This window comes from Rhipicephalus microplus, chromosome 2 (genome assembly GCF_043290135.1).
Source record: "Rhipicephalus microplus isolate Deutch F79 chromosome 2, USDA_Rmic, whole genome shotgun sequence".
NCBI classification, from domain to species: domain Eukaryota; kingdom Metazoa; phylum Arthropoda; class Arachnida; order Ixodida; family Ixodidae; genus Rhipicephalus; species Rhipicephalus microplus.
This window is the reverse complement of record NC_134701.1, coordinates 85855761-85870285: the sequence shown is the minus strand read 5'-3', so window position 1 is coordinate 85870285 and position 14525 is coordinate 85855761. Positions and strand designations below refer to the sequence as shown.

Below are 14525 nucleotides of genomic sequence, written 5' to 3'. Positions count from 1 at the left end.
TTGAAATGGTCAAACGTGTTTTTTGTACAACGCGGCTATACTCGGGAATAACCTTCTATGGCGATAAAGGGAAAGCTATGGGGGTGGAGCTACAGCACATGTAGTCCTCCGCGAAAAAGTCCGGCTGGACTCGTTTTCGGAATGCTGGCCGTGTTCTAATAATGTCAATGCGTAGAACTGGCTACGTCTGCTCACACAGTGATTTGTGGGTGGAACTCGACACAAGCTCCTTCGGCGAGTCGTTGGTATAGCTGGAGAGTGACGAGCACTCACCTAAAGACAGAGACGCTATTTTGACTGTGAGGTGCACCTAAAACGTGCGATGGTTTCAGACGTGCGAAACGTTAAATGATTCTACATGAAGTAAAACAAATAACAGCTCCTTGGTTTGTTCAGCGTCTCTTTACAAACAGCGTCTCGTATAAAATAAAATAATGTTTTTGTTATCTACACGCGGGAAACACAGGTGCACTTGCGGGACAATATTCTTCAGCGAAGGCACACGCCCACTTTGGTTCTGTAGCCTTCCCTTCATTGCCAGAGAAAGTTGTCCCAGAGTATAGGGGAGTCCCTGAAGGGCTGGTAACATATTTACGGTAACGATGTTTTTTGGAGATTTGCTATTATTCTTTTCTCTTGTATGCCGATGAAATCAAAATATTTAAAAAAATTCGTTCAGGTAACGACTGCCGATTGCTAGGATGGCATTGCTACATCTGGCAGTGACATCATTTAGCGAGTCCATCAAAAAATCATCAGCATTTTAAACCATCGTTACACTAGAAATCTTCTGGATTGTGTTCGGACACTGCCACTTTATTATTATTGTCTTCACTGCCGACGAAATCGCACAAGCCTCCCTTATCTTTACAAACTGATTCATGGCATAATACCTTACCTTTTACTTCTCAATTGTGTGAAACTTCAGATTCCCCATAAATTATTCAGAGAGAATTTACCATTTCATGTACCGGCCACCTTGTTTCGATGCTATACTATTTAAGCAATACGAAGTCTCTGCAATAATAACCTTCATGATATTCATGTTTTTCAAAGTCCACTGTCATTGTATTTATCTCAGCTCTGCAGTGTCTTTACATAGTTTATCACAATGTGCAAATTCTTCCCTTTTTCCTCTTTGAGGAAGGCTTCTACATGGTTGTGAATATTTCCCTGGTACTTTTACTTCCCATTACACTGTTGCTTGTTTTTTTTACTTTACCCATTTTGCTCTAATTTCTTTTTGTGTGTGTGTTTCCACTCTTTATTAGATTTAATTTTCTGAAGACCCTCTGTATTGTATTGTTTATTTCTGATGTTTTATATTTGCGTGCGCCTGCACTAAGGTCTTGTGGTTGTTCTGGGGCAAGTTTTATATATTATTGACTGATTGAGCATGATTTTACGTTATGTGTAGGCTCAGCGCAACTATGGACTACTTCAGTGCGCGGCTGCATTCGCACTGGGAAGCTCGCACAAGCGAGCTGCGGTCGCTTACGAACGTGTCTCTTGGCATCCACAGCTTCGTAATACCATCAAGTCTATGGGAAACCTGAGCACTGGCGAAGCCATGGAGAGGATTCAGCAAAGTAACCGGAGACTGCGTGACCAGGTAGACAACATTACGAGAAAAAAAAACAGATCTACTTCTAAACTTTAGTAGTGGCAATGGGAGCCAGAGGTGCTCGTTGCCAACTCAAGACAATTCATGCGATTCTGAGCTGATAAATTGGCAGTTTAATAATGCACATAGATTTATTTGCATGCAGTCGATTGTTCAATTCATTGCGAATATTGTTCATTAAGTGAAATATCATAGGATGCACGGATGGTGGACGAAGCATCCAAGTATTTACGTTGAACCGTGACTGATCCAGTGGAGAATGAGACCTTCCAATTTCACTTGTAAAATTATGTTTCGGTAATGTCAAGTCATTAAAAACAAGATAGATGAGAACTGTAACAAACGAGACGTATGTTGTGACACTAAGGTAAGTCGTTTTTAGAAAGTCCCAAATGTTAACGCAGTGTTGGAGCAGTTGGGCCAAGCCTAAACAAAAAACAAGCTCGGCGGCCCTTTTTGTTTTTAGTTATTTTTCTCTTTTACATTTTTGTTTTCTTGTATTCCTTTCTCTCCCCATTACTCTTTATGATTTTCTAAGTTTCGTCTTTATTTCTCTCCACTATCTTTCTATATCTGTTTTTTCCTCTTTCCTCTTCTGCCTAGGTGGTCGATCTCTTGCCTATCAGAGTTAGCACTGGTGAATTCGACGTCGGAGCAACGCAGAAAATGAACAGGGCGAAGATAGCACATGCCGGCCTAGTTATTGCGCTGGTGGTGATAGTGGTCTACAGGCCGATGGTTGCATAGATGCGGAACTTTACTTCAAGTCCTGAGGTGGACGACACAACGAGCAGTGGGCTGCTCCAATGTTGGAATAGTCCCGCGAAGCGCGACCGCTGCATAGTGGGCTTGCTTGCTTGATCCTTTTCATTATTTCAGATTACCCAGGCTAGGAAGATAAGATTACTTTGTTTTGAATTGGCTGGATTATTTTGCCGCAATGTAAAAAAAGTAAAAGAAAAAAATATTAAAATTTTTTGAATAGCTGAGGTGTAATCGTTATATCAAAATAATCTTAAGGTTTAGTCCTTACAGTGTAATAGTTAAATATTAAATGTTAGTATGGCTAGTAAAAATCGAGAGCTGATCATTGGCTCAGCAAGCTAATCTTCTTGTGTTAAATAGGGATGGGAACTTCCTGCTTGCTGAGAAATTTGATTTTCTTTTTCTTTGGTAGTGGGGCTCTCCTACTTTTGTGGCACATACCTAGCCGAGTTTTTTTTCTTGGTTCTCTGGACTAGGAACTATTCACTATCAGTTTTACACTTACGCGAGATGCCAGATCACCCGATATCTCTGAAACTATATTCACAATCGTCTGAAAACACAACCAGGATGCACGAGTCTCAATTTTTTAGTACGTCTTCGCCATGTGAAGGTGATGATGATGAAGCAAACATTTATTTTTCGAAACAGTGTTTCCGAGATTGTGAGCTCGGAGTCACCTTAGGTGGGAGGGTTCCTTAATTCAGGAATCCTCTGGCCAAAATTGCCTCCCGGGCCCTGGCGACGTTGTAAAATAAGGGCGGCATACGATCAGCCAGCGCAAGAGCGTGAGGTGGGCGTTTTGCGTGCACCTCGGCTTCGTTTACAGCGCCAACGCACTAAACGTCACCCCTCACGTACGCAAGACAAAGATTAGTGTGATTTAGATTCTTCGATGACCTTCAGGAAAGAGATGGCCGTGGGCGAGACACTGATGATACATTCTACCAACGGTCTTTCAATGGGCTGACACCTACGTATATGTGTCGGCAACCAGTGGAGAAACTCAAACGGTGTGAGGTGAAGCTCGACATTGCTCAACTGATAAATGAGCATGCGTGCAGGGCTCCTCGTGCGATAGAATGCCGCTGTTTTATGTACGAAAAATCGCGCTTTCATGCTACGAACACGTAACAGGAGATAGAGAGAGAGATAAAGATGCAAGGAAAGGCAGGGAGGTTAACCAGACGCACATCCGGTTTGCTACCCTGCACTGGGGAAGGGATGAAGGGGAGAAAAGAGGTTGTAGAGAGATGAGAAGGTACACACAATCACGAGCACACTCGGGGAGCACACACAGTCTACAGGCGGTCGCTCAAGTTTGCTGACTTTAAGTAAAGTAGCAGTGCTTTAGTCGCTTTCTGTGCAACTGAGGCAGATGCACAAGGTCCTAGTATCTTCTGAACACAAAATGGTCCGGGGTCAAGCTGATTCAAAACCATCCGGAGCTGGCATCGCTGTGTGTCGTAGCAAGCGCAGCTGCACAGGACGTGTTCGATGGTCTCTTCAGCTCCGCAGTAGTCGCATGTAGGAGTGTCTACCATACCAATGTGAAACTCTGGCCGAGCTTACGAGCTGCAGCCATTTGTGACGGTTGAGCTCTGGGTGAATGATTTGATATCCATGCCAAATCATTCATCATTTTTCCGACCGTGACGAATATGACTGATCAAATTTCCACACAATTCTGCAAGTTCCAAACTCGCCCTGCTCGTTTATTTTCATTGACAAAGTTTTTCTACATATTTATGAGAGTCTGTGGTATTGCGCTGACTGATATAGAGGGTGGAAAGTTTTTAAAGCCATTTTTGGAATGCACTTCATTAGCTAGTATTTGTGGCAAGGTAATGAAGGGATGTAACTGTAAAAATTATGACTTCTGTATACCTATTCATCGAGAGCACTTACCACGAGTGATATTGGATAAACTTGCTAAATGTTGGTTTTTTAGGGAACGCAGCAAGCTCAAAGTACACAAATAAAATAAGTGCTGGTTGCCTGCTTAACCTGCGATGAAGATCAAAATAATTTAGGTGCTTAAGATATGTCAGATGATTTGAAAAATATGTGAATTTTACTTTTTTGGAGCAAGGCGTCAAATTCATCGTACCGAAAATTCTTTGATAGTAGGACTCAAAATATGCACGACTTGTTATTTGAAAGCCTTATGTATTTGATAAAAATAGATGAAGTTACTAGAGGGTATTATTGCGAAATATTTTTTGTTGAAATTATGTATCACCACCAGCTTTTCAACAACGTAACTCAAGCAGCATGACGTTCTCGCAAGGGCAATCTTCAGCAGAAGCCCACTGACCTAAGATACAGACATCATAATCGGTGCTTTCTACGGAGAAATTGAATCGTGAATGGGGTTGTCATCGACATTTCACTGCCAAGAGATGTCCACTACAAAAATGGGGTATGTGTGATGATTTCCAGTTGAGCCCTGCAGCTTTCTAGATTTAAAGTAACAAATTTTACTTTCCTGGGGCGCTATGCAAATGTCAATGGTGTTTTATACATTTATTAAAATATTTGATCATATTCAGTGCATAAGTAACATGATAGTAGCATTCATGCAGTACATTGATTAACGCTATCGTAATACAAATGCTTCGTTTTTTTCCGGCAATCAGGATAGCACCCTGCTCCTGAGACAAGGCCTGTCATATGACGAAACAAGCCATAAACAACGTTTTATTAAAAACTGCTAGCTGAGCCGTCAGAGTTTTTTATGTTGGGAGTAATGTAATATTGTATACTGAATACTTTTTAACGGCTTGATGGCTACATATCCATCCCTACATATCCATCGCATATCAATCCCTACATGTCAAACCCTAGGTATTAATCAAATCATGTTTTGACGCCTAGCGCAACTACAAGCTTTAGTCTCGCGATACTACATGAATTAAGGAGACTTCCCATCAACTAAATTACATTCATATATACTGCTTTTGGGCGTGAAGCAGCTCTTTGATTACCCTGTGTAACGCTACTCCTCCGTCCACACCGCGCTTCCCTGACCGCAGGTGTTGGGCCGGTTAAGAGTAGGTCACGCCTTCTTTTGCAGTGCGCGTGCGTTGGCGTCACTCTCTCCCTAGCCTGTCACCGCTCACCTTGTGTCATCTCTCTCGCTTCTCCCTCTCCATCGATCGCAATGTTCGAACGCATATCAATGGAACAGTTTTTATATGTGATAAAACTTACACGAAACCCAAACCACATCGCATGTCCTTGCTTTTCAAACGAACGTTTTCTATAGCAAACACTACACCGACTTTCACTTCAGACCGTTCTTCCAGCACACGCGTCGTCGCCCGTTTGACCCGGGTAAAAGCCGTGCGCATCGCTGCTTCTACGCATCGCTGCTTCTTCGGGGAAAAGAAGGTCCATAACTTTTTTTCGGTGAGGTTTCAGGAAATTGCGTGGCTCTTTAGTATAACACCTGTAGGTAACGCATAGTCGGCTTAGACTCTCAGTCGAACGAGATAACTTTATTTAAATTGAGTCAAACAGTGTCATTGAGGTGAGATATTCTCGCTCGTGTCGCAAGATTTTAGTACTTGTTTTATTTTCATGTTACTAAAGGTCACGGAGAAAACTAGTTCTTCGCTCACAACCAACAACATTAACACTGGATATCTGCGGAATAAGCTCTTTAACACAATTACGCTAGAAAAACTCAAGAATGTTAACCCGGTAACATAGATATAATAATGAACTGCTGCATGGTTTTAAATGTTCAATAGACATTACATGGCTTAAAATGTCCTTATTTGTGATTACGTAAGCAGCCTCGCTGTTTTTTCAAGGATACCTCAGCTACCTTCTTTTATTCTGCCAAGTATTGCCCAACAGATTTCTTGGCAGGTACACGTCGGCGTCCCGAGTAGAACGCAGCCTCAGCTTTCCTAATTTATTTGACTTTGCCAGAGCTTATAGATCGCGCTGTCAATATTCTGCTTGGTCTGCCGTGGCCAAGCATTGCTTTTGGTGCTCAGCTGCTGACAAGCAGGTCGCAGTTTCGATACCGCCTGCGGTGACAGTATTTTCGATGAATGCGAAATCGATTCAAGTTCACGGGCTTAGATTTAGGTAAACATTAGAAAATTCAGGTGATCAAAGTTTCAGTAGCCCTCCACCACGGCTTCTCACGTAAACATGGCGAAATTTCGGGATGTTAAAACAGAACAATTATCAAAATTATTGCAGTTTGCTGATATAAAAATGATCTACAAAGCTTAAGATTTATCAATTATTAACGCGACAGTAGAAAAGAGGTAGTTTTGCAGAATTTCAGGTGTTGGTGCCGGCGCGTCTTTGGTTCTAAGCGAAAAATTTGCGTTATCTTAGACCGAAAGCCAAGCATGCTGGGCCCTGCTAAAGCTTACTTTCAAGGCACTCTAGGATAGTTTGAAATATCGTACGCTGCACGCGCGAGCGTTTCTTTGCAGTGTGTTTGAGGCATGCACCGAGAACCGAAGGCAAGCTTGTAATTAAAAAGGCGTTGAATCCAAGGTCCGACTTTACTGTCGCGTTTTACTCTTTGATATGAGCTCAACAGTGCACTCGGTCTTTTTAAAATGTAGTTGTGAAAAAACTGTTAGAGCTTTTTTTTTGAAAGAACATCTATCGCAATACTTCGTTTTTTTAACTTCTTTTGAAACTTCTGTGAACCATGATTCGACTGCGTTGACAGCAGTTACCATTATTCCCACAGCATGTGCCATTTCTGAAGAGAGCTAAAGGAAGACTGCATTTTATGATAACTGCAAGTGGCTAATCTACGAGAAAGACACTGCATCATGTCAAGCTGAAGTTCAGGGGAACATGGAGCTGGCAGCATCACTAGGAGCCAAAATGATCAAGTTGAAGTCAGTGTTGCGTGTGGATAGAATGAACCGTCGACGGGAAGAGTGAAAATACGACTAAGATAAGGACACTTCAATTTTCGCTTTATGAGGAGCGACGACATCGTGAAAAATTGGAATGTAAACCTAAAGAAGTTATGTTGAAAGATGCTCAGGGAAACTTGGTGATGCAGGACGAGTCACAAGCGCCGCAATTGAATGAGGAGTTGTATGATCTGCGAAAGCTGCTGCCTGCAGCAGACGGGAAGCTACGGCAGGCAACATCTGTGATGGCCATGGGGCAGCAGAAGCTGGTTGAGGAAGGACACCGCAAAGATTTGGTTCAAGGAATGAAACAGAAAGCAGACATCGTGGAACATCCGCATCAGCAGACAACAGGAAGCCAACTGTGATTGACGAGCCTGGAGAATGGTCCAGAAAAGTCCTCCCAGACAGCGAGAATCAATAAGCAATCGAGAATACAAGACCAAGCAGTCATCAAGAAGCTGCGAGGACATCTCTTGCAGCACGCCAAAGAAGCCGGATCAATTGATGATACTGGAACATCGGTGCCAAGATAGAAGATGGCATCGGTGTCAAAGTGGCAAGATGGCGGCACAAAGTATTACGTGACACTTCTCCCTTGTGCTGTTTCGGGAGAAATTTACCTTGAGCTTGTCTCCTGCATGACAGCTAAAACATTCATCTTGGGGTTGCGACGGTTTGTCAGCCGAAGGCGATTGCCTCGCCTTATTAACTTAAATATGGTGAGGACCTTTAAAATGTCCTCAGTGGATCGAAAACGCCTATTCATCATGTTCAAAAAAATTACGTCATGAACCATCTCACCGCCAATGGTATTGTCTGGATGTTTATGGTGCCCAAGACATCATGGTGGGTGGATGTTTGGAGTCGCTGACGAAATCGCTGAAGACTTCGCTGCGTAAAGTTTTTGGCAGAGCCTCCCTCAAACACAAACAACCAACGACAGTGCTGACAGAGATCGAAGCAGTATTCAACACTAGGCCGTTAACCTTTCTCGAGACAGAGACATTGGCACCATGCACGTTAAATGCAGCCGAAGTACTGCTTGCACGTCAACTATCTGGAATGTCATATGATGCGGTTGACGTTGACGCCAGCTGGAGACGATTGGATACCATTTGCCGCCATGGATACATAAATCAGGTCGCATAATTTTGTACATACTACTTTAGCATACAGGAGTGTGTGCCCCAGGACTCTTAGTCAGCCTAGCATGGTAGCAGAGCAGCTACTCTACTTTCTTCTATCAGTCAGGTCGTTTACATGTATGCATTGACGAATTTTTCAACTAATAATTACGCATCTAATCACATACAAAAAGTTTCAAACGCACGTGCTTTAGGTATCTTAGGCAGATTTCATAAAAAAAATACAAGCATACGTGAATATGACCAGACGTCTGTAGCAACAGCCGTCACAACTAATAACGAAGTCCGAAATTGGGGGACCCAAAGCTACGCCTTTAGGAGTTGAGGGCGATAGCGACATCCTATTTCAAGGGCGTATTTCAAACACTTAGTGCATGAAACCTTTTCGAATTCGCTATATACTCGCTATACGTGGTCTTAAGGGAATAGGCGCAGTAGCGTGTGTGCCTTTCGTAGTGAGGTACCGGCTTCAACCGCAGAGCCATTGAGATAATCACATATTCGGACGCCCGTCGGCAATGGACGCTTGTACCAGCAATATTACAATATTCCATGTTGCACTGTGAAGCGTGTATGCAGGAAGCCTGTGTTGAAAGCATGAAAGCTATTTTCGCTGCATTTTCATGCAGAGGAAGTTCTTTTCACTGTTTTCGCAAACAGATGCGAGGCCATGCGGTGGAACATCTGCTTGTCACGCAAATGACCCTTGTTCGATCCCCACTTGAACCCAAACAAGCCTGATTTGGTCCCCACTCTTTCTAGAATTATTAGGACTGAAGTTCTTTCTTAAGGCGAGGGTCATGCGTCTGATTTATGTAGTAACCACCTCTTGTTTTATTCTTTGGAATGTCCGCTAGATGGTTAAACTTGTATATAATGATTAATGTCTCTTTGCTATCAAAACAGACGTGAACAGTACTGATTCATTGTACAATGCTATCAAGGTAAAATTAATATCCATCAGGGCATCTGTAAGCTTCGCTAGTGACAGCTTTGACAAACTAAAGACTGAAAGAAAAACGCTGCGTAAGGAACTGAATGAGGAGAGAAATCGTCGTATCGAGTGTCAGAAAGAAAACATGGAAATTAAAAAGAATTAGGAAATACAAGAAAACACTTGATATATCAAAAGCAACACTCGAGACAGAACAATAAACTGAAAGGTTTTCCTTATGTTGAAATAGAAAACCTAATGGAGATTGTGGAAAAAATTGCCGACTGTTTGTGTGCTGAGGTTAGCGCCAAAGATATTGATGTTGTTCACAGAGTGCTGACGAAGGCAAACAATGTTCCAAATATGGTCGTTAGGTTCTTGTCTCGCTTCAAACGTGATCGAATAGTAAATTCAGCAAGGAAGAACAGGCTTATCAGGTGAACTCTTGGTTTCAGTGCAAATCAACCTGTGTTCGTGAACGAACATCTGTGTCTTGAAAATAAGGTTCAATTAGGTATGGCTATACAGAGCAAGAAAGGTAAGAACTGGAGATTCGTCTCGGTTTCTGAAGGAAAAATCCTTTCTAGCAAATCTGAGAACTCGAAGGTAGTTCACGTTACGTGCGAGGATGATCTCGCGGAACTAGTGTAGCTGCTCTTCTTGATCACCTGCCACAAGAATTTTCAGAGAAATTGCTGTCATGACAGCTCAAGTAGATCAGCTCATCGATAAGACATGCACTAACATATTCCACTGCAATATCCGCAGTATAAGGAAAAACCTAAATTTGCTTCTTGCTTTCTTACCTAAACACACAAACCACTTTTATGTACTAGCAACTACAGAAACATGGTTAAAAAAGAATGTCGACATTCCCTGACACGAAACCATATCACTTCAGCGAGACTCATATTCACGTGGTGGTGGAGTGGCGCTTTTTGCAAAAATTAGGCTGCAAACATACACTTATATCCTTTCTGAACCACAGCTCTCCCGATCTAGAAGCACTTTTTATCAGACTCCCCTGTTTTGACACTATTGGCGTGGTTTAGCGTCCTTCAAATTGCAATGCAGCGGATTTCCTCGAAAGGATGGAAGAAATTTTTTTCTGTCTTTCAACTAAGTACCAGAACCGAGCAGTCATCGTTGGAGATATGAACATAGACACCGTAAACACTAGTTACATTCATTACACACAATTGGTTAGTTCATTCAATTTTCGTAATCTCATATATACCCCAACGAAATTAACCAGTACGTCGGCAACAACGATTGATCATATCTTAACTAACGTGCCATCGAAAGTGAATGCTGGTGTTTATAATGAACCGATAGCAGATCACCTTTCTACCTTTGTTACCATAAGGAAAACTCCAAACAAGAATATACAATTTTTCAGCAGTGCAAGCAAAATCAATTACAACTTATTACGGAATCACATTCTCTCCATCGAATTTGAAACATTGTATGACGATGGCGCCAACATTAAATTAGAGAACATAACAAAAGCCCTTCGCCATGCAATTGAATGCAGTCGTTCAAACGTGTCCGCACGCTCATATAACACCCCGCTAACTCCTTGGATGACAAGAGATCCTTGCATTGCTGAAGAATAAAGACTTCTGGTACCACAAGTAGAGACAGCACAAACAAAATAAATATTATTTAGGTCAATTCAAACTGTTAAGAAGCCAATTCGTGAATCTAATGAGGCAACAAAAAAGTTTTATTATCGACTCCTTTTCCAAGCATAAGGCGATTCAAAGAAAACATGGCAAATTGTAAAAAACGTTGTCGGTAAAGAACCAAAACAGCGTGTATCACTTGATGTAGTCGATGCGCGTATACTTGATAAATTTAATATATTCTTTACTGAAATCGGCTCTACCTTAGCCACGAAAATCCCTAGCAGAGAAATGAAATGTTTTTCAGCCTCCTTAACATATACGGTTGTTCTTCACTACATCAGTGAGCATGAAATTCATGACACTGTTGCCAATATAAGCACGAACAAAGCCAGTGGAATAGATGGTAATATTGCTCGCTTAGTGAAAGATAACATTGTTATTTTAAGTTCCATCTTGTGCCACGTATTTAACCATGGCTTGCGTAGGTTGATGTACCCATCTTGTTTGAAAAACGCCAAAGTTGTGCTGGTATATAAGGAGGGCGATCGCTCAGAGCATTCAAGCTATCGGCCCATATCTGTGTTAAGCATTATAAACACCATATTCGAAAAGATTCTTGCAAAACGAATGCACCTATTCTTAGAAAAATATAATGCTTTTTGCCCGGAGCAGCATGTATTTAGATAACATCATTCCACATCAACAGCTGTGTCATCGTTATCACAGAAGATCGACAAAGCACTGCACAACAACCTTGTTGTGACAGTTGTCTTCATTGATATAAAAAAGGCATTCGATACCGTTGACCATTGTGACCATAATAATCTGCTTTTGAAATTAAAACACTATGGATTCCGCGGCAAAGTTTTTAGCCTCTTTTCTAACTACATTGATGGACGTCATCAAATGGTCAACATGCAAGATATTACGTCGTCATTATTCAACATATACACAGGGGTACCTCGGGAGTCGGTCCTGGGGCCACTGTTATTCTCACTATGCGTAAATGATTTGACATGCACACTCAAACCGGCCGAGTTGCTAATGTACGCTGATGACACAGGTTTAATAGTTACCGCTGATAACATAGCCGATCTAGAATGTAGAGCTAATGAAGAACTAAAAAATATTTTTAGGGTGTTTACAGTGAACAACTTAACACTCAATGCAAAGAAAACCAAATACACCATTTTTCAGTCCCGTTACCGAAATGTAAACTTTAAGTCATTTTGACTTACAATGAGCAACTGCCAACTTGAGCATGTGAAAGAATTTGAATATCTCGGTGTAGTGTTCGACAGCCAATTTCACTGGAAAAAACAAAAATAACTATGTTTGTACTAAGCTAGCATCTGGCTGCAGTATGCTACTGGCTGCTAGAAATCATTTTAGCAGAAATATTCTCAGAGTCCTTTATTTTTCGTTTGTTTATAGTCATATATCATACTGCTTAGACTCATGGGGATTGAACTTTAAAACTTACCTTGATCCTATCCGAATATTACAAAAGCGTGTACTTAGAATAATAGATTATGCGGCATATTATGAACCCAGTGCGTCTTCGTTTCACAAGTTGGATAGTCTACCTTTTGATTACTTACGGCAGCATAAAACCACCGTCATCATCAATAATGTTATTGCTCACAGTGTACCTTTCGATCGACGTATCCATCTTTTCTTTCTCGTCCCACGTCACTAGATGCATGATATTGCGGAATTATAAACTTCCACCTACTAAAAATGTGTATGGTGAACGCTTACTACAGTTTGTAGGAGCCAAAGTGTGGAATAACATACCGCTTCAGATTAAAGATTTTAGGGCTTTCTCGAGCGCACTCAAAAATATTTGCTACATGTAGATCAATATTAATGACCATGTACTAAGCCTTACACAGTTTCTTATTTTGTCTGTACTTGATTATTTATGAACAAAGTGCAACAATGTGTTCTATATACATTTCTGTACGTTCTTTCAAGCATTTACGTCACCCTAAATACCAATAATATTTTCTTGTATTTTTGTTCGTTTGTAGAAAAATCAACGGCTTTCGATGTTCTGATTCTTTTATATACAAATTGTATTCTGCTTTTATACTTTCTACCATTAGACCCCCTACTAGGCTATGGCTGTGGGTCTAATCAGTGTTGTGCACTTCTTGAAATGTAGTCATAACAATCTCAATAAAACGAAAAAAATGGAAAATGATGAAAAACTTCGAGATGGCGATACTTGAAGTGTTCACAAGATGGACGGACGGACAGACACAGACACTCTCCGACGCTGAGTTAAGCTTTCTACCTGTATTCATTGCGGACACTAATTTCAGAACATACGGTACATACTTGCAAATAAAGGCAGCAGTCTCGCGTCTCCCGTCTCCCTACTAATGAGAGCTAAAATATAATGCCTGTAGCATGACAACGAGGTGTCCAACTTGTTATTTTGCTGACCCTGTTAAGTTTTGCTGCTTCATTCGTAGAATGACATCGTTCTTCCAACCTGTCAGCAACGGACTCATTCCCCATCATGGTGGTGATTTGAGCCGTTCAGGTAATTTTGCAAGAAACTCATTCTGTTTTACAAGTAGGAAATGATAACATTGAAATCGCTCAGATATCCACGAGCGCTCCTTTCTTCAACACGGCTCTTGTTTTCTCAGAAATTCTAAGCCGCGGATTTGGAGACAGTGCAGCGATCAAATGTTTGTACTTTATTATTGAAACACCTACTGAATTTCCGCCGAAATGAATTACCACGTTTTTTGCAGGCTCATTTCTGGCAGCTTTGTGGCATTGTTCAAGGACGGATTGTCTGCCACGAAGCACCTGCTGCGGCTAACGGCGCTAGTGTTCGCCAGCTCGACAATGTCGGCGAGGATGTGTTGCAGCTGATTCGCTCCTACCTCAAGGTTGGTGATATTCTGGACGACGAAGAGGAACTTCCGGAGACTGAGAATTCCCTTGCTTCCAACGAACGCTATTACAAGCGCAAGCGCTCGGACAGCCCACAAGAGTAAATGTAAGCGGTGAAAAAAAAACGTCTCGGGGAACAGTCGTGAACAGCGCAGCTGGGCTGAACAAGTGAATATTCGTTTAGACTTGTGTCGATCATTTGACACACTCTCAATTTTAAGCATTCACGATTCTCATCCGGAGGTGAACTGATCCAAGAAGTCTGCATAAATATGAAACAGCAATTAAAACTTTCACTTTACGAGATTGTCTCATTCGTTTTTTTTATTATCAACCATGCAGGTTGCTACATTATGCACAGCAATCTTGCGGGCTCCGCAAACGTCTGCAGGATCTCTGGTATAAAACCATCCCAAATGTTTTGTTGTTTCCTTCAAAAGCATACACTGCCAGAAGCGCCTCCTAGATGGGCACGTTAGTCTAACGGTGCCTTACGCTTGTGACCATGAACGCTGACCGCAATTTTTGCGTTTTGCCCTACAATTTAGTACCAACAGATCTTCAAAAGTGTGCCATTCAACGGCTTTACGCAATAGGTTGATAGCGGGGTGC

At 41.7% G+C, this 14525-nt stretch overlaps 1 protein-coding gene across 3 annotated transcripts in view; it reads left to right on the top strand.

Moving 5' to 3' along the window:
• Positions 1-14214, top strand: part of LOC119169832 (uncharacterized) — an 80782-nt gene extending 66568 nt beyond the window's left edge. For all 3 annotated transcript variants that reach the window (XM_075886605.1, XM_075886604.1, XM_075886603.1), the window contains 2 exons: positions 1418-1612; positions 13769-14214. In XM_075886605.1, coding sequence (XP_075742720.1) covers positions 1418-1612; positions 13769-14017 — 444 coding nt within the window. In that variant the 3' untranslated portion in view covers positions 14018-14214. The remainder of the gene's footprint in view (positions 1-1417; positions 1613-13768) is intronic.
• The last annotated feature ends 311 nt before the right edge of the window (positions 14215-14525 follow it).